We start from the raw sequence: 21,291 nt of genomic DNA on the forward strand, positions 1-21,291 counted from the left end.
CCCCCCCCCCCCCAGCCTCTGTATTGGAATCTGTCTTCTCATGTTTCTGTACAATTTATATATATATATATATTAAAGTTTGTATATTAAATGTTTTGGTCTGTTAAAACTTCAAATGAAAAAGTGAATTTAAAAAAATGCTTTTAAAGATGTTCGGCAGCTTCTTCTACTATAAGATTTGTCAAAGTCGCTGTAGATATTACGAAGACTCTTCACCCCACTGTTCCTACAGCAAGTTTAACTGTCAGCAATTTAACACTGACCTTGTTACATGTGCTAGTCCTTAGTTTTAAAAACAAAAATATTTTTTTTAAAGGCTTTTTAAATTTCCATAATTTAAAAAAAAAATGCTCTGCAATGTTCAGAAAAATTGTGTGCCTCTTAATAAATGGTCACGTTATGTAACTTTACTTGTCATGCACTCAATGTTGACTTCTAGTGTTCATGTTTTTAAGTTAAAATGTAGTTGTTTGTTGTTTTTCTTTCATTTTTCCCAACTTGGTCCCTGGGTTTTAGTTGCTTGTCATTTAAATAGCACGCTTATTTTTTAAAAACATCTTCTTGGTCATTGCCAATTTATTTAAGAATGATCCTTATTAAAATGACTTGTTATTTAATTGTGTATAAAGATCGCTTTACAATTTGTATCAGTAGAACAGATATTGTCACACTTGATCAGCTATAGGGGGATGCTTTTTTCTTATGTCTTTGTGTTTTGGCCCAACTTTGAGCATTAGTTTGATATGCTTATAAAACATTTGATAAAACTCGTGGCATAAACAAATAGAACTAGAATTAAAAAAAACACACACAAAACTCAGTCTGTCAGTGTAGACATTAGCATCATTATAAAAATGATTATCAATATACATAGATTAAGAAAAATAAGTTCATTGTTTGACATTAAACAACATATTAACCATTGAAGAAACTTGCTTTTGATTTCTTTATAAATGCTTATACCTCATGATGTATATATTGCCATTACACGAAACGACACATTTCCCACTTTGTTTTGTGTTATGTGTCATCAACATGATGCAGCTCTCTTGTTTCAACCTATATAACTTGAAACTTATTCAAAGTTCATAAACCTATTCATAGTTCATAAAAGTAATACATAAATGCCAGTGCATAAAATAATTTTCATTTCCTAACCTTAAAGCTGGGGTGTGGTGGCTGAGTGGTAAATTGATTGCCTTCCAAATGCAGCGGTCTTGGGTTTGAATCTCAGTGAAGGCTGGTATTTTGAACTTTGGGATCCCTATAAGTCCACCCAACTCTACTGGGTACCTGACATATGTTTGGGAAGCTTAAGACAGTTGTGCATTGTGGGTATCTAATTAACTGTCAGCCATGGAAACAGGTGAGCTTTTCATCATCTGCTGTCATAGACTGCAAGGTTTGAACGGTGTAGTGGATTACTCCTAAGCGTTTAATCATTTATTAATTTTGTTTACCACTGCCTGTTGCCAACTAATCAACTGATTGCAAGGGACCACCATTTGACCTGTCCCATGTCCATGCACAAGATCTTTTAACTTTTTTTTTTTTTTTACATCTTGGTCACTTCTGTGAATTGAACTAGTCCAGTTAATAGAGAAAAAATATGCTAAAAAATATCTTTATGCCAGATACTGATAAATCTTAGAATTTTAAAACCCTGTCTATTAAGGCCAAAGTTAGATTTGACTTTTAAACTCAGGATTTTGTGGCACATACTGATAAATCTTAGAATTTTAAAACTATGTTAAGGCCAAGGCTAGATAAACCAGACAATTTCAACCGTAGCATCTGTGTGAATTCAGATTTTCATAAATAGATTATTGTCATAAAACAAAAAATTTTTTTCTTTGATTTTTTTGCTAGACCTTTCATATGTAAAAAGTTTTCTTTCTCATGATTATGAAATTGTTAACCTATGATATTTGCTAAGTTATTTGCATAAACTTGTTTGATAATGTAAACAATTGAATGTTGTTTAATGTATTGTATCTTTTCTTCACTAAACTGTACATGAAGAGCTACACATTTCTTTCTATGGATTGGAGTTTGGTTTAATTGAGTAAAATAGTGATTATATCTTTTCACTTTTGATTGCTATTATTGTTCATTAGAACTAATTTTTTTATTGTTTATTTATTGTTTAATTATACATTTATTGATTGTAAAAAAGTAAAGTTTCCTTTTCAGACCTTGAGATCTATAGGGCAGACAATGTAAAGGTCATCTATTTCTAAGGCCAACGAGGGTGTCATGTGGATGTGGCCAGTACAATGACAAACTGCCTTTACTTTTCCCCAACTAATGTCTGGTACTCATTACAATTGGGTGGTCTCAGAGGCGCCCTAAAGATTCTGAAATTCAAAAGCACAGTCTTCACTGAGACTTGAACCCATGAACTCTGGTTCAGAAGCCAAGCGCTTTATCACTCAGCCTCTCAAAATTATTAATTTATTTTTGTTTAAAATATTTTGCATTTAATTTGGGCTTAATGTTTGTTGAGTGGATTAAAAAATGTAGACTTGGAAGCAGACAATATGCTGCCTGGTCATGTGGTATGTCTTCTGGACTTACATCTTGACTGTCCCGGCTTCGCCAACATACTTAGCATCCTGCTGGAGTTTCAGGCTAGGATGTAATAATTTTCATCTCTGAGGGAATGTTTGAAACGTAAAACAAATGTGAAACAATTTCATACTTAAACCTCAAAGGAAGAAAAAAGTATATTTCTTTGTTACTTCTTTTACTGCAGCAATTCAAAAAGTCTAATTATTTTACACTTTATTCAACAGTTGAAACAATTCTACATTGATTTAAAATCGCAGTTTTAATTATGAACTGTTAGCCTTAATTTCTATTGGATATTAAAAAAAAGCTTTTGTGTTCCATTGATTATGTTAATGGTTACAATACCAAACAATAACATATTTTAATGTTCAAACTGCACACAATGAAAGTTGTTTTTTTTTCTTTTCTAATCACACTTTGTTCTGTTCTCTGAAGTTTATTATAGATGTAGAACAACAACAATAAATCTGTGTGAATAATAATTTTTTTACCAATTGATTGGGTGTCAAAGAAATAATGTGTACAAACTTTTTACTAGACAGGCAGACAGAGTGAGTTGATATAAAGTTTCCTTTACAGACCTTGTGCTCTATAGGGCAGATGATGTAAAGGTCATCTGTTTCTGTGGCCTTCGGTTAACGAGGGTGCATGTGGCCAGCACAATGACCAACCGCCTTTACATTTCCCCAACTAATGTCAGGTACCCATTAGAGCTGGGTGAACTCAGAGGCGCCTGAAAATCCAGAAATTAAAAATCCTATTCTTCACTAGGATTCGAACCCCGGTTCCCAGTTTGGAAGCCAAGCGCTTTACCGCTCAGCCAACGCACCTCCTGAGTTGATATAAGCTTTGTATAAATTGCTCTGATTGTTGAAGTATTTTTTTGCTTACATTTATTCCCACAATGTGAAAAGAGCTATGTAGGTCAGTGATCACTTTGGATATAATCTAATTTTGCATTTATGTTTATTAATTTTTGTTTGTTTGTTTTTAACAATAAAAAGAAACAAATACAAAGGACAGATTACATTATGTTGGGGACATTTTTTTATGAGTTTGAACTGCTTAAATGTTAACTTTATATGTAAAGGAAAAATATATTGTTCAGCCATCACATACATAAATTACTCATCAATCGATTTGCAATTATTTTTCAAAATTGATTTTTAAAAAAAGTACAGATACTAATACCAACAAATATAGGCCAGTATAAAAGTAGTTGGAAATTTGAATCTATTAAAGTAATTTTTTTTTTGTTTTGTAGTGTCTCCATCTTGTTGGGTACATTTAATACAATCTCACTTCCGTGGAGATGTTGACAGTTCAATTATTTAGGTGAAACTTCCCTCTGGTATACTAGTTGCTTGGGCTTAAATCCACTTGACTTTCAGAAGCTTTGTTGATCAGATAACTCTTTCAACTTTTCTATTCTCTTTATTTTTGAAAGAAGACTGTGTGGGAAAGGCTGTTTCATTTTTTTTTGTCTTTTTTTATTTGTACACATTTACACCATATACATTGACATTTAGCTGTAGTTTTATCATTCACTAAATAAATTATTACTTGTATAGCACATCACCCATGCATATATATTATTCTTAGTTTGCTCTGGTCAAGTCTCTTTTGTTGGAGTAAGGGTATCTAGGACAGGATTCCCTGTTTCATCGAGGAGCTTATGTCAGTATTAAAAAATGTAAATTTCTTGTCTCCTTTGGGAGCTACTCAGTTTATCTACCATGTGTTTTTTCTCAATTTTTTTTTATTCTAGCTTATCACTCAAGTCAGAGAAGGACCAGGCCTAAAATAATAGTGCAATAATATTTTCTCATCCCCACTCAAATTGCACACATTAAATTTCCAACATGTGATCAAATTAAAGTTTGCTAAAACGTTGTTGATACAAAAACATTTTTTAGAGTAATAGACTACATCGACCATTGTAGACCAATCTTGACTAGTTAATATCTGAACTGTATTCATTGTGATATAACTTAATGAATTCAACAAACTGTTTCTCTTCTGTATAAGATTTTCGAATATATTTACAGTTTCATTTAAATGTGAATGGATTGTAATTTTCATTCTCATGTTGTAGACAGTTTGTAAGTTTCAAAGGTCATATGTAAAAGTTGAAGTATTTAAATGTAGGTGTTAGATGGGATACATTCTAAATTGTGTTAATAAATCTTATCTTATGTTTAGTTGTTTAAATATTTTTATTTTCCATTGTTTTTTTCATGACTTAAGTATCAGCTTAACAGAAGTTTCAGCTTAACAGAAAATGGCTGTATGTTAGAATGATGGCAATGTCTTCGATTCTGAAGACTAAAGATGAGTGCAGTGTTAAACATGACTATGCAAACCCAGCTGCAACCTGCATATTTTCTGCATCTGATACCGACAAAGCCATTGTCTGTCAGCAGTCTATTTAAGTTTTCTTTTTGTCTTCTGTGCCTGTCTTTAACAAGGACTTTTTTTTGGGTCTCAAATGTGTGTCCTATTGGCTGTGTGGTAGACCACTTGGGTGTTAACTGATGGTCCAGGTTTTAACTACTGATATTTAAATTTAAATCGTTTGTTTACTTTTGATTTCACCTCCAAATTTTTTTACTTTGAATTTGACATTTAAAATACTGGTAAAAGCCCATAACCAAAGCTGGCTGTAGAGTTCAGTTACTCTTAAGCTTGCAAATTAATTAATCATCCTAGGAGATTGAGGAGTAAGTAATGATGATAAAAAATATCTCTCGTTAGATTTATATTTTTGTCACACCAGTTACATGTAGGCCTCTATAAATAAATATTAAAAATAAACAATATATTTTCATCTAAAGGAAAAATTGTTATGACTATTCTTTGCAAATGGTATGTTATGATCATCAGTTGAAATTTCTAGACACACAAGACATAATTAATAGCCTACTTTGAACAGTAACCATCATCTTTAAAAATACCATCATAAAGCAAAAGCGGAGAATCTGTATCTTTATGTCTCTGGTCATAATCCCTTAAAGGCAAAGATTGATGACAGAAACTTGTTGCTATTATTGTGGACCAAAAAACAAATATTGCCGCTGTTAACCACAGCAATAATTAAATGGAACTTAGAATCGACTCAAAATACATTTTCTTTCTTCATCTCAATGTTTTAGTGTGCAGCAGTGACAAATATTATGACTCTCATATAGTTGAACCCTCCCTTACTACATGCTAATAATACAATTTCTTTAGGACAGTTATTAAAAATTATATCTTATAAATTAGGGGATTTGAACTAGACTCTGTTCATTTATTTGTACAATTAATTGCTCTTTAAAGGGACAAATGTATTAAGAATTTAACAATTTTTTTATTTTGTGAGTTTGATAACAGTCCTGATGTTGTTGTGTATAAAGATGTTTTCAGAATAAAAACTAAAAAGAAAGACAAATTAAGATCTAAATATTATTTTTGTTTTAAATTGCATTTATTCATGGTGTTTCTAAAAAAAAACAACTTTGTAACATTTATTCCTGAGCTAACTAAAATGTACACTGGGAACTACTAAAAATATTACATATAGCATACATATGACTTCATTCACAGGTAAATATCTTTTCAATTTGATATACTATTGATATGTCTAAAGAAAATTTGTATAAAAAACAAAGAAAAATATGAAATAGAATATGAAAATTTTCATTATTTATAATTTTGTTTTACTTTGCTCTCAATTTCTTAGCTAAAAAAATCATCAGTAAAAATGTACATAATTAAAATATAATACAATAATTATTCCTTAATTGCAACAATGGTTGTGAGTTTATAAATAACAAACATTGTGTAGATTAATTAAAGTCACAGCCACAAAGGGATGTAATTTATACTTTAGCAGACTGCCTGTGTACATAGTAAGAGTAGTCCAAAGAAGTAATATTACAGTGGCGTGACTTACTTATTGTAATATTCATTTCAGTAAATAAACACTAGATTTGTCTTTTTGAATACCTGTAATAAATGCAAACTGAAATGGCACATCACGGGGGATTGATGAAAAGAAATATCAGAAAGACATCATGGTATGGATGGAAGTCGGTGTAGAGGAAACCATGTGGACTACATAGACTAATGAGAAATGTGAAAACTAGTCGACAAAGATTTGTGTTTTGCCTCAGAAGTGTCACAACTGCATCTAAGAATAGAGGACAGATCTGATAATTTTAAGATTTTTGTTTACTTTCAAGACATAACTGCTGTTTTCTTGTCTCCCTTACACAGCCGCAGTTACTCCCCCAGATACTGCAATTACTCTCAGCATACAAGTCTATAAAAGTAATCAGACCAGATTTTTAACAACTAAAATTAAATAAAACTTAATAAATAAAACATTGCCAGAGACTCCACCAAGGTGCTAAGAAATAGACCTTTTGTAACCTTATTTTCAAAACAACTGCAATAGTATAAATTTAAGACCTGAATCAAAATATAAATTAATTCATCCCTTCATTACAAATTGACTGTGGTCTTAGTGGTCTTTAGTAGCTATTATAAATATAGTTCTGGTCAAAATAAACAAAAACATCTTATTAAAAAAAAAACTACAAATATTTTTTTTTACACTGACACACCCAGTTGCAATGTTTTTTTACAGCCAATAAATTATTACCTATAATAGTTTTTTAAATGGTTGTGATTAATAAGGCACTGGTAAATTAGAAAGTAAATTTTAATTATAGTTCAAAAGAATTTCACAAAATCTTATCAACTTGAGAAGAAACAGATTCATTTTGAGAAAATATACTAAAGGAACGCATAAACAGAGGCAATGAAATAAAGGAAGGGGGGTAATTCCAAGGGAAAGTAAGAGCAATGAATACATCACAAGAGCACCAGTTGAAGCCAATTAATACAAGTATGTGATACAAACTGTTTCAAAAATTAATTTCAAATTAGATACCAGTTTTTAATATACTTTAAAACTATACTAGCAGTAGATTAATTTAGGTGGAATTTTTTGGTTCTGCATTAAAACCTCTGGGTTGAAATCTTAAAAGTAGCACAGCAGCATTGAAAACATGGTTACACCTGTCACTATACCATTTCTATTTGAAGTTGAGGTTTCTTAATTCTCTGTGTATTTAATAACAAGTACTGTACAATTTGTTGATGGCTGTCACAGAAATGGAGATCTCCACAAAACTGAGATACTGTCTTCCATCATCAAGCTGCCAAAGAGAGCAATAAAAATAGATTTAGGAACATGCCAACGTTGTGCTTAACTTAGAGTTCAATTGAGTTGAAAGAGAAATATTTTCTTGTTCACTTACTTTCCCAATGTCTAAATCAATTTTCCCAACAGTGTCCTCGTAATGTATTGACTGATAAGCTTCAGGATCAAATTCAAACTGATCTAAACAATAAATGACACATTGAATTACATACAGTACACAAGAGTTTCAACAAACTATTAAAACATATACACAGAACAATTTTTCATCTAGAAAGCAGCGAAGGATGATATATAAGCCCCACTTTCTAGGGAGCCCTCCAAAAAATTGAAAGAGTAAAGCAATATCATACATAATTGATAATAGGTATCCCAATATCATATTAGGCATTGAATAATATCTGGACTTTTAAAGGGACCCATATCTCAAATAGATTAGGGCCTTATCAAGTCTAAATCTGGCCTTTCTATACAAAAAAACAACAACAACCTCTTATTTCCCAGACTTACTGTATTGCAGAAGGGGATGACAACAGCCAGAGTTTAAACTCCAGAAAATTTTGTGAACAATCTAAAGCACATACATAACAGTCAGACAGTATTTTACAGAATGAGTTTTTTCTTTGTTTTACAGTTTTACAGGGCCTAGTTGGCAGGCAGTACAGATTGTGATTGCTTAGTTAAGTGCTTTGCTGACTGACACATTTTGAAACTGCTAAGATTGTAGATTTTGTGTGCTATCCAATCATTTATTTGCTCTTATAATGTATTGTTATGTGTTTTTGTGTAAGCTGAATTTCATTGAGGATAATAAAGATTATTACTATTGTTGGGATCAAACTAGCAACAAAACTTACTTTGTACAAAACCTACTTTGCACAAAACTTACTGTGTTCAAAACTTACTTTGCACAAACCTTACTTTGTACAAGACTTACTTTGCAAAAAACTTACTTTGCACATTTTGTACCACAGAAGGGGGGGGGGATCTAAGCATATAAGGCCATGTTGATATTAAGTTTTTAAACAGAACTTATATAGATATAGGTAACCTTTTTTAAAATCAAATGTTCAGTTTGGTCTAGATATAGAATGTTTATTCTAACTAATTAGCTGAGTCTCCTGGTGTGAACTTTTCCAAATGAATCTTACGTGATAGATTTTTGTAATGTACAGCAATAATTATTCTGTTCAATGGCAATGATTTCATAGCTAGTGCCCTTTAATTAAAAAAATAAAGTTATGCTAGTCTAGCATTTCTTACTGGTTTGTGAAGACTGTTTCACTGCAACACATGATGTCACTGTCCAGAAAGGTTCCCCTCTTTCATCCAGTAATGTTATATCTAAAATACCAACATCCTGTACACAAAAGAAAAGTTATATCTAAAATACCAACATCCTGTTGTGGCTCTTCCATCATGTCAAATACAAACAATGAAATAAACAGGAGGTAACCTTCAAACACCGGCGAAATGCCAAAACAATCAAGACAGGTAGTCGACACTAGTGTTAAAATAGGAAACACTTTTAATCCTCAAGAAGGGACCCGTCTAATGTCCTCGGTTACTAGCCATCTGGATATAACTTCTTATTTTCACTGGTCTAATGAAAAACGTCTTGTTGATAGTGTCGAATAGAGCATTCTTACTTTTTAACAAATTTTACGTCATCGTCGCTAAGTAAAACTTTCCCCTATTCCCGAAACAAATAACTAAATCCTACTCATGTCATAACAATCCTGATGAAGAAAGTAAAGTTATATCTAAAATAGAACAGTGAATGTATTCTGTACTAATTAACACTTGTTCTCTAAGCAACAGTTTAAGTGATGTGAAGAGATGAGAAAACAAAAACAAGCCACATGGAGTAAAAGATACAGGAAGGGATAAAACTGTGTCCTGGTCAGAACTTGAAGGTCACTTTCTTACCTTCACAACACCTTTAAATAAATTAGTTTTCCAAGGAAAATTGATTTCTTTAAGGCATGTGATGTGGGTCATTTTATCCTCTTTTCTCACTGGATTAAACAATGCGAAGCCACCATCTGTTTGAGAATAAAATTATAAAACATTTTTTAATCAATTGAAACAGATTTGTGGAATTATAAATTATAAAAGATAAACTGTGAGACTACGATATTAGCTTTCATGTTGACTCTTTCTCTTATTATTTTCCAAGTTCTGACTGAATTATTCATTTTGCTCATATGTATTTCACTGTTATGATTAAACTTTAATAACTTTTTTTTTGTTTGTTATCAGAAAATGTTATATTTGGTATTATATTAAAGGAGAATGCACACCCTTTTTTCAATAATACTAATGGATTAAAATCAATGATGGTATTGTTAATTAGGAGATAAAGAGTTAATACTTTAGAAATCAATTCAGCAGATTCAGCTTTATTTTCCCCCATTGATTACCTCTCTGTGTTTTTTTGTTAATGTAGTTAGTTGGTTCTGGTTGTCATTGCCCAAAGTGATGATAATAATAATAATAATAATAATCTTTATTGTCCGTATGGAAATTAGTCTTACAATTTGTGCATTACACCAAACAAAAAACATTATAACTATAAGAAACCAAAGTGTACATTCACACCAGACTCACTCATAATTTACATGTGACAAAGTTTATATCAGATTGTTCCTATTTAATGATTTGATTGCCAGGGGAACAAAAGAGTGTTTGTGTCTGTTTGTCTTTGCTATCGATGATGGAAATAAGCTTCCAAAGGCATGAGTCTCAAACAGCCTCTGACAACCAGTCCAACTCCTGACCTTCATGTGTGGCTCAGATATTAGGGCTGGTAGAACTATTACTCACTAACAGAAGGGGCTAAATCAAATAACTGGAACATAAACCAGTAAGCTTTGGAAAGGAGGGGATCCTAAGCCTTGGCTGGCTATCCATCTAGGAGAAGGTTAACTATATTGACAGTAGCTAATACCCAGACATTCTACTAATTTCCATGAGATTGATCCATAGTCATTTTGGGACTGAAGAAGGTTAGTTCTGCAGTATTGTTAATTCCATCGTATTGTTAATTCTCTAGAACTGTTAGTTCTGAACCATTGCTACGTCTGTAATATGCGTAATTCTATTATAAGAAAAATGAAACAACTTACTTAATTTATTTTTGGTTGTGAATAAATCCACAAACTTACACTCCAACAATTTCTGCCTCATGTTTCTTACAAGTAGAACACAAGTGTAGCCATGGAGACCTGCATTTGAAATGCACTGATTTAATTAAAATTAATTTCATACTAACTTAGAAGAATGATCTTCCATTGAGCTTAATGTTACTGAAACAACATTGTACTAAATTACTAAATTATATAGAATAGATTTCTGAATCATTCAAAATCTAATTTACTTTTGATAACCAACAGACATGAGAGAGAAGGCAAATAAGCAAACAGATAAAGAAAGTACATGAGGCCTTCCAGACCTTGCAATCCATGGTGTACATGAAGTAAAGTTCATCTGTTTCTAGGGCTGAAGTTAATGAGAGTGTCAATGACTAACCACCTTTACTATCCCCAACTAATGTCAGGTACCCATTAGATTCGGGTGAACTCAGGGGCTTTCTAAAAAATAAAGTTTAAAATCCCAGACTTCAGCGGGATTCAAATCTGAGACAACCCAGTTTGCAATCCAAGCACTTTACCACTCAGACTCCATACCCCATTAAAAGTATAAAGGGTACTGCTTTTTGAGCAAAAATGTCTCAGAAAAATATTGGAAGACAACAGCCACCCACTCCATCATAACTACGTCAAGTCATCACGAAGTGGGCTACTAGAACCGAGCAGTACAAAAACTCGTTCGTTCCTTACTCTGTTGGACAAGAATCTATATCAATGTCACTCGTTGATCAAGAAAGATGAAAAGGACCAAGATGCCTGTGTGTAGTCCCTCAAGTCTTTATGTTGTGTCTGTTCTATTTCTGTGAATATTTCTGCTGTGTTGTTTTGATATGAGAAAAGAGTCCTTGTAATCACAACTGATTTCCATAAGGATCAATAAAGCAGTCTTAGTCTCTAAAGATCATTGAGAATATTTAACATTGAGAAAAACAATTGGAAGATAAAAAAAAAAGAGAGAGACAACTTGGCAAGTTGCACTGTGTATAAAGGCATTATCCTCAAATTTGAAGATCAAGAAAAAGTTCAGTAATTTATGTGGTTTTGTAGACCCAGGTGTGCACTAAATATTTTGTCACATCTGATCCAGGCCAAGCTGGGTGTCTCTATTCAAGTTTGATTTTCATCACCTATTTATGTCTTTGGTGGTAGCTTCTCTTTGTGTCTCTAAATGTAAATGTTCTCCAGCTGTCTCTTTCTGAAGCCCATTGCTCTCCTCCATGCCAGGAAGGTTCAAACAAAGTGACGCAGCAAAACAAGACATGCTGAAAAAATGGCTACAGCTACCTAGACACACCCATACCCAAAAAAGAAAAGGAACATCTGTGATAATAAAGTCTTTTAGAGTCACGAGTGCTGGCCCTCAACAGGCATGCCATACAGAACTCAGATCTGAAGATTTCATTAGAAAATGAATATAAGAAAAATCAATTGTAAGTGTTACCTATATTTTTTTTCAACTTTATGAATCATTTCCATATGATACATTTGTTTACTTTTTTTTTTTTGGTGCAATGTATGATTTGCTACCAAGAGTGTCAAACAAAGACCTATTTCTCTTTCTTTACATCATTCTTATGGTCCAACAGTTACACTGGGCAGGGCATGTATCCCTTATGGGGGATGAACGTATGCCAAAAGCAGTCCTTTTTGGTTATCTAAAAGGTGGTCGACGTAGCGGAAATGCTTTAAAGACCAGCTTAGGTGCCAACTTGCTTAGCTGACATAGAAGAGAGCACCTGGTTGCATGCGGCTTCAGAACAAGACAGCTGGAGGTCACTCACAAAGGCTGCAGGATACACATTTGAGACCAAAAGAATATCTGCTGCGGACAGATGCAGACGGCGAAAAGAAAATCTAAACTGACCACCAGTGGACAATGGTTATGCTTGCCCTGGATGTGGCAAAATAGGTAGGTCACAGCTGGGGCTGCGGAGCCATGGGAAATACTGCATTCCTCATTAATCTTATTATTACATCATTTAGTATTTTTTCAATGTGTACTGAAGTGTTTTCAAATCCAAACAGCAATGATTTTTTGTTGTTCCATTTAGTTGCCATATAAGTAAATCAATGCCACATAATCAAAACAGGGACAATGTGTTGTACATATAAATTTGTTCAATAATGAAAAAAAAACAAAACAAGAAACTCTACCATAGTGTGGATCAATATCATCTTTGATTCCCGCGACTTCTGACATTTCCCAGCACCTAAGAAATAAAATAATAAGCATAACATCCTCAGTTCTAACAAGCTAAAACAAACCGGAAATGATCTACACATTTTCTTTTTAGAATTTTTTAATTTTTAAATATGCATTAAAGATAATCACAACATCTAATTTTTAAATGCACATAAAAAAATTTTCTTTGGATTACCTTATTTCCTACACAATTATTTAAAATTTAAAACAAAAAAATGACACAGAAAAATGTTTCGATCTATGAATAAAAAGCTAAAAAAAAATTAGCATATTATGCTGCATTTTGTTCACTTGTGAAATATTTAATACCTAACATAGTTTATTAAAAATATTGTTGATAATCGATTTTCGTAGGGAAAAGAAGGAAAATGATATTGTTTCTGTAGCTGGAGAGACTATTGAAATTGTGCAAACCTTTAAATACCTTGGTACTATCCTAGACAATAAACTAAATTTTACTGCAAATACTGATTATATCAGCAAAAAAGAAAACTGTCCTCGTTTAATGTTAGCAAAAAGGCCTTGGCTATATTTTATCACGCTCATATCTGCAATATTTTAAGTTTCAATATCACTGCCTGGTATGGCAATCTGAGCTTTAAAAATAAAAATAAACTTTATAGAATCCTAAAAATGCTGCTGGTAAAATCATTGGCAAAAAACAAACCCCATTTGGGCAGTTGTTTGAGACAAACATCTATAAAAAAGCTAACAAGATCCTCAAAATAAAGAATCATCCTTTGTGTCAGGATTTTGTGATTTTACCATCACAAAAGAGATACAAGACACAGATAGCAAAGACAAACAGACACAAACACTCTTTTGTTCCCCTGGCAATTAAATCATTAAATAAGAACAATCTGGTATAAACTTTGTCACATGTAAATTATGAGTGAGTCTGGTGTGAATGTACACTTTGGTTTCTTATAGTTATAATGTTTTTTGTTTGGTGTAATGCATACATTGTAAGACAAATTTCCATACAGACAATAAAGATTATTATTATTATTATTATTAAATAGAAAATGTCTCACTTGTCAGGAGTCCCACTCAAACAGCGTGAGATCATGTTGTGATAGTGACAAGAGAAAGTAACAAAAGCTATCTCATTGTCAGCCTTTCAGAAAATAAAAATACTGGACTTTGAGCATCATAAATGACTTTAACAAAACATAAACAAAATAACAATTTTTTCCTATTCAAATATAACTTACCTTATATAGTGCTATGATAAGACCACTAAAAATTTCATACAGTTCAACATGAGTATCAGATCCAACAGGTTTTGTTTTTTGTAAAGTTTCTTTTAAATTCCCCTTAAATTCTGTGAGTAATGATTTCTGTAAGATGCTGAAGAAATTTTTAAAAAGCAAAATTAGACAAATTATATAAAGATATAACAATTAAAATATAGAAAATGTATTCCATGAATGTAAAAGTCTTTAAAGCAATAAGTTGACTCTAGAGATAAGAAAAAATAAAACATGATCAACTAAGAAAAATTATATTTAAAAAAAGGTATTATCATGAGAAACCATTAAGAAAGTAAAAGAAAAATGCATATATATATATATATATATATAAATGATGCAAATAAGTTAAAGATGCTGAAAGTATATGTTTCACAACAAATTTTTAAAGTAAACTCACTAGTGAATTTTTTTCATCTTTTAATCTATAATCCTTTTCCACTGCGATTGAACTATTATCCTTTTCCACTGTGATCGAAATTTTAAATATCTCCACCTGATCAGCAGATGACTGACTTGTGCAACCCTGTCAATAACTACTAACTTGACTAAACCTTTTAAAATACCTGACAATAAACTTAACAAAGAAGTGAAATTTACCTTACCCATCTTTTGCTGGTTTTGATGGGCCATAAAACATCAATGGTGAACAAGCATAGATTCTGACTGCTCTTAATGATTGCAAGTCTGGAAAAGTTAAATCATACCACCGAAGACTTGCAGACATGGTATGCCAGTAAATGTCACTGTGTGATGCAGACCATGTGACATTTGAAGTATTGGTCAGGCTCAGCTCAAACCTTGTGCCAACTTTACTATGACAAAGAATTAGAAAAGCTAAAAATGTTATCAAAATCTATAAATGGCATTTCGCTAACTCACTAAAATATTGTGGCAAAGGCAGCTTGCTGATTGTTAGCTCTAGTATTACTCTTATCACCTTTAGCTGTCTCATTTCCATTATTTTTAAGATTATTTTACAATTAAAGAAGAAACTGACATTAGTTCCCCTTTCAGACCTTGTGGTCTATAGGGCAGATGACATTAAGGTCTCTGGCCTATAGTTAACTAGGGTGTCATGTGGCCAGCATAACGACCAACCGCCTATACTTTTCCCCAACTAATGTCAGGTACCCATTAGAGCTGGTTGGACACAGAGGCACCCGAAGATCCTGAAATAAAAAATCCCAGTCTTCAGCAGGATTTGAACCCTAAACCCCAGTTGGAAACCAAGCCCTTTACAGCTCAGCCACAAAAGAATAATGTCAACTAAAAATTATAGGAATTTTCTTTGAAAGTAAAATAATATTTCTCAGTATATTGACATGCAATTAAAAGATTGCCTAAACTTGTGTACTGGTATGCAAAATCATATTATTTCGCCAGAAAACTGTATGGTTGACTGATCATTTGGTGGTATTCACTGGAGTATCATCTCAATGGTCCTGAGTTTGAACCTTACCCACCTCCATTCCCGGCCATCCTGCTGAAAATTTGGCTAGAATCTAATAATCTTCAGTTCTAAAGAAACATCCAAAACATGTCACACAAAGTGTGCACTTGAAAATTATATAGATACGAAATGATTAATAACTGGCACAAATGAATACTGCCTCTCAACCACAAACACTTTAGCATTCAGTCACCACGCCCTCGACAGAAACAGATGACTTTTACATAATCTGCCCTATTGGTCCCAAGGGCTGAAGGGGTACTTACTTTTACTTTTTAGAATATGTATCTTAAAAAAAAATCTAAAGTAAAATATTTTCAACCTTAATGTGAGCTCTGGTCTTTGTTTCAGCCCAGTGTAACTGTCTGGCTGCCTCCATTTCTTGAGATAAATTTTGTCTCTCTTTATGCGACATCTGAATAATTATTACAGGTATATAATTTATCAAACCATTTCTCAAATATATAAGCACTAATAAAAAATTTTATTCAATGATAAATATTTGCAATTATCATAGATTTGATACATACATATTGAACATAAATGAAAAGCAACTCTGTTGAAATTCTTAGTGAACACAAGTGTGTTAAGGTGGGGCTAACTGGGGCATGTGACGATTGACCACTGGGGTGGTAATTTGCATTAGGACAAATGACTCTGGACCAGAAGAATGTTTTTTTGACATTCCAATGGTCTAGACGTTAAGTTCGCTTGGCAGTGTGTTACTGATAGGTGGTATTGTCGTTGCCAGGGTCACTGGTTCAAGCTTCGGTCTGCACAGTCCCTTATTTTTGCATTTAATTCACTACTTTCTCTCATTTAAAAACTTGGTCCCTGGTGCTGCTTTTCATTTATGTTCAATATGTATGTATCATTCATTTGTTTCAGCACCAAGCTTCACATTTGTATTATCATAGATATGCCTAGTTCTAGGTGATATCAGAAAAAAATATTATATTTCTTTTCAAATCCAGAATTAAAAATGACAAATAGCTGATCCTCACTGATAATAGTAACCAACAAAAAAAAATGCAAAGGGAAATAAGTGCAGTGTCACTGAGTTGGAAAGAAAAAGAGTTGCATATGAACAAATGTAATCCCAACACTATGTTAGTCTTATTCTCTGAAAATTTCTTTCTGTTTGCTCTTCCATTATTTATAAATTTGAGAAGAATCACACCAAAATGAAAGAGACAGTCAAATACTCTTAACAATAAGAGATTACCATTGGTTCAATCTGAGGGTTGAGGTTTACTTGAATAGTGCTTAAATAATTGCTTTCTTTTAAAATAAATTGGGATCAAAATATTGGGTACAGTCAGTGGATGAAAATATTAGGCAGTCAGTGGATGAAAATATTAGGCAGTCAGTGGATGAAAATATTAGGCAGTCAGTGGATGAAAGCTAATATGATTACAAAATTCATAAGCATTATTATAATTATACTTAACTGTTTCAAGCAAAGATTTTTCCAGCATCCATCTTTAAGATCTTGTATTGGTATGTTATCTTCTTCTTCCTTGTAAGTTGGGCCAACAAAACGAGCATAGAAATGTTTCCATATTGAACTAAAATATTTAAAACAAGAGTCAATATATTTACAATGACTTGAATTTTTTCATTTTTATAAGAAAAAAAATAAAACAATTTAAGTTCAAAAGAAATAAAATAACCATGTTTACTTTAACTTACAAAACTTAACACAAGGGTGATAAAAAAAAACCCATCTCTGACTTACTTGTCATTAGCTACTTTGTGCCACCTTTTACAAACTTGAGAAGCATTGACCAGGTCTCCAACTTTTAATTTCCACAAGATGATAGCTATGAGCTCATCAGGCAAGCTATAGAAATAAAGAAAAATACAATTCAAACTATTTTTTCCATGTAGCTGATTGGAATAAGTTGCTTCTCCTGATGGAGACTAGAAGTTTTTAATTCTTTACTTAGGTCAAACTGAGTTATGTTTGAAGATATCTCTTACTCCACATGTTAACAAAAAAGATTGGACCAGAGTGGCATGCTAAAGTAGCATGGATATGAGCTAAACACAATATATAAATAGTTATATATATATATATATAAGTGTGTAGTTTGGCCAACCTGGTACAATGATGACCACTTTTGTCATCCAGGAAGCTGAGAGCTCTGCAATGTGGTTTGGTGCTTCCTGATGTGATTGGTAAACATATGTGATACTAGAATGTCCACTGGGCAGGTTATTTTCTCTGGAGCTTGCGTCATTTACTTTGATTTTTTGTCTTTGGTGCTTTTCTTCTGCCAGAGCTGTTTTCTATCCTCTGCAATTTTTGGTCCAATTTTTACAGCACTACACAATGATACTCTATCATGTGCTTCCATCTCACAGGTGGGTGGCAGAAATCATGTTGAAGGTTTTCAGAGATGCTTTGAAACACTGAAACATTTTCTTTGTCCTTCCGTTAGCTGTCTATAGAGGAATTGTTTTAGGGATGTGGGAGTTGTTCATTCTGAAGACATGGCTTCCCCATCGCAACTGAGACTGCATCAGGCTTAGGTGTAATATTTGCATGTAAATACACAGCAATATTATGCCTTTTCCTATAGTGTATACATGAAATAGCAACAAAATACTTGTTTGTCCCACACTAGTCCTATATAAACTACTTAAAGTAAAAAAAAGTAAATTCCCCTTTCAGACCATGTGATCTATAGGGCAAATGATGCAAAGGTCATCTGTTTCTGTGGATTTACAGTTCACAAGGGGGTCATATAATGGCCAGCACAACAACCAATCACCATTACTTTTCCCCAACTAATGTTGATTAGAGCTGGGTGGACTTAGAGGCACCTTAATGGTCCCAAAATTTTAAATCCCAGTCTTCACCATTATTCGAAATTTGATCCCCAGGCCAGAAGCCAAGCGCTTTACACTCAGCCACTGGGCCTCATGAACTACTTTTCTTGTCTGTGACTAATCATGTTTACCTACACCAAGATTCTCATATATTCATAGAATGATTTTTCTCATAAAGTAAAATATCCCTTTGGATAGACAGGGAAAGGAAGTAAAGAGGGTGAAGATCGTGAGCTGTAAATAAAATTCAGCACTTACCTATCAAATGTTGCTTTTGTTTTTCTTTCACTAGTCGAATGTATTGTAGGTAGTTTTATTAATTTCTTTCCTTTTGATCCAGGCAAAGAAGATGGAGTATGCGACTTATTATCATTTGCAGTTCCTGATTTCCTATGTCATATCGTGACATGTAATTATTAGCCATAGTAATAGTTGAATTATTAAATAAATTATTTATAAGAGGAACATAACTCAAACTGTATTATTATTAGTAGTAGAAGTAATGAAAAGTAATCACAGTTTTATTTATGTAGCATAGAGGTCGCTAATTTAATTTTGAAAGAGTTACTATGGGATTTGAATTCCAGACGTACCAGAGATCATCTACTAATAAATTTTTGGACAAGATGCAAATTGTATAAATATCATATAAAAAATTGTAGACATGGAATATCTAGTGCATTGACCTTGTTATATATCTTTATGTGAACATTTTGATCTACATATAGAGTCTCTATGTTAAAGAATTATGATAATAAGACTAAATAAGTATTTCATTTTAAATTATTTTAATAAATTAAATATTCATGCAGGATTCTATAGTCTTTCTATACTTATACTATAGTTATAGGATCGTAAATACTTTATTTAAATATAAGACTATATTGTATATTAGTGACTAAATCTAGTTTTATAGATCTAGCAGGTAATAGTTAACGAAATATGTAGACTGCATTTTATATTTCAATTATTAGTCTAACCTATTGTTGGTGGAGTTTATAACTTTAGAGTGAGAACGTAAGTAAGCGTCAAGAGTTGAACGATGCCGAAGATGTGCATTGACGGTGGCCATTGTGTAAACAACATTGATGCTTCCGCTGTTAAGTAAAGAAACGTGATTTTTTTTTTTTTTAAATATATCTAGATCTAGATAAAAAAAATGGCGATACAGATCTAGAAAAAAAAATTATTTTATAGCGTATAAATTTTGTAGAGATTTACTACATGTGCCAGATTTTGATATATAAATTACCAACATTCAAAAATGTATTGATCTAATGAGTAAAAAATTGATACAAGTTTTATAAATAAAATATTTACAACTGTAGTACATGGGGATGTAGCTCAGTGGTAGAGCGTCCGCTTTGCATGTGAAAGGCCCCGGGTTCGATCCCCGGCATCTCCATATTTTTTTCATTTTGTTATTTTTTGGAACACTACTTCTGGAGTGTGTGAGGTATCCCTTCAGAAAATCGACTTTTAGGTCTACAATAAAGTAAAAATGAATTTTCCCTATCAGACATTGCGATCTATTGGGCCACTGGCAGATCCAGCGGATGCGCCCCCCCCCCCCCCCATTCGGGCTAATTTTAGTGGAGAAATCACATTTTCTATACTTATTTTAATAATATATACTACTAATTATTTATAATTTAGCATATTTTTTAGAGAATGTCACCACCCCCTCTCCCACTTAGCATGTTGTCCTCATATGCTTTCAACACAGCATAAAACCTGTTTTTACACTAGCGCAGTGTTTCCAAAGTGGGGTACGCGTACCCCCAGGGGTACGGAAAGACTTTGGAGGGCGTACGCGTTGCACCTCATTAACTATGCTGATTTTTTTAATACCCAGTTGTTATGTTCTGTTAATAAATTAAAGTGTGGTTGGGGTGGGGGGGGGGGGCGAGGGATACTGGGCACTGCAAAAATTATAAAAGGGGTACACAAAGGTCCAAAGTTTGGGAAACACTTCTCTAGCAGATGCAGAACTTTTAAAGGGGGAGGGCGATATATATATATATATAATCATGGGCGTAACCATACATTTTTTTGAAAACTACAAAAAAAAAAGGCCCTTGGTTAGGCAATCTCTACTGTAAGCAAATCATTATTTGACAATCGATGTTTGGTATCGTTTTTATTCCTCACGATCTCCAATTTGATCAAAAACGCCCCTTGAAACTCTGTTTTCCCTTAGGCCTATTTCGGTAATGATCGGAAATCTTCTGTTAACTTCTTAACCCATTAGCTCATTAGTATCATTTTCTCTTATGTTAAAATCAAAAATTTCATGTAATTCTGACCATTAGTTTTGTTTACAAATTATGAGTTTTAATTTGTATACAATTTAAACAATATGACGCCATAATCATGGCAACCACCGTGGGAAAATGGGTATTTTGAAGCTTTTTTTAAATATTCTATTGGTATTAAAAGTATATATTTTTTAAACTAGACATATCGTTTTATTTTTTAAATTTGTTTGTTTGTTTATATGTATTAGATTAGATCTTAAGTTTGATTTCTTTAAAAATATTTTTTAGGATTTTTTAAATTCGGAACTATCCTTCTTTGCTTAGGGCCTGGTAAGGGTTTTTCTAAACCGGAAATAGGAGCTA

At 32.7% G+C, this 21,291-nt stretch overlaps 1 protein-coding gene and 1 non-coding gene across 2 annotated transcripts; one reads left to right on the forward strand and one right to left on the reverse strand.

Moving 5' to 3' along the window:
• Positions 1 to 7,395: 7,395 nt before the first annotated feature.
• Positions 7,396 to 19,758, reverse strand: LOC106051758 (F-box only protein 15-like). The gene is made up of 14 exons (XM_056036028.1): positions 19,651 to 19,758; positions 18,929 to 19,060; positions 17,574 to 17,678; positions 17,287 to 17,403; positions 16,158 to 16,250; positions 14,988 to 15,197; positions 14,347 to 14,482; positions 14,167 to 14,249; positions 13,084 to 13,139; positions 10,906 to 11,004; positions 9,707 to 9,822; positions 9,041 to 9,137; positions 7,878 to 7,960; positions 7,396 to 7,775 (listed from the first exon to the last, which is right to left on the reverse strand). Exons 1-14 carry the CDS (start codon positions 19,740 to 19,742, stop codon positions 7,689 to 7,691), a joined length of 1,506 nt encoding a protein of 501 aa, XP_055892003.1. The 5' UTR covers positions 19,743 to 19,758; the 3' UTR covers positions 7,396 to 7,688.
• A 245-nt stretch (positions 19,759 to 20,003) lies between these two features.
• On the forward strand, positions 20,004 to 20,075 carry Trnaa-ugc (transfer RNA alanine (anticodon UGC)). The gene has a single exon. It is a non-coding gene; the product is annotated as a tRNA-Ala (tRNA).
• The last annotated feature ends 1,216 nt before the right edge of the window (positions 20,076 to 21,291 follow it).

This window comes from Biomphalaria glabrata, chromosome 7, assembly GCF_947242115.1.
Source record: "Biomphalaria glabrata chromosome 7, xgBioGlab47.1, whole genome shotgun sequence".
Lineage (NCBI taxonomy): Eukaryota > Metazoa > Mollusca > Gastropoda > Planorbidae > Biomphalaria > Biomphalaria glabrata.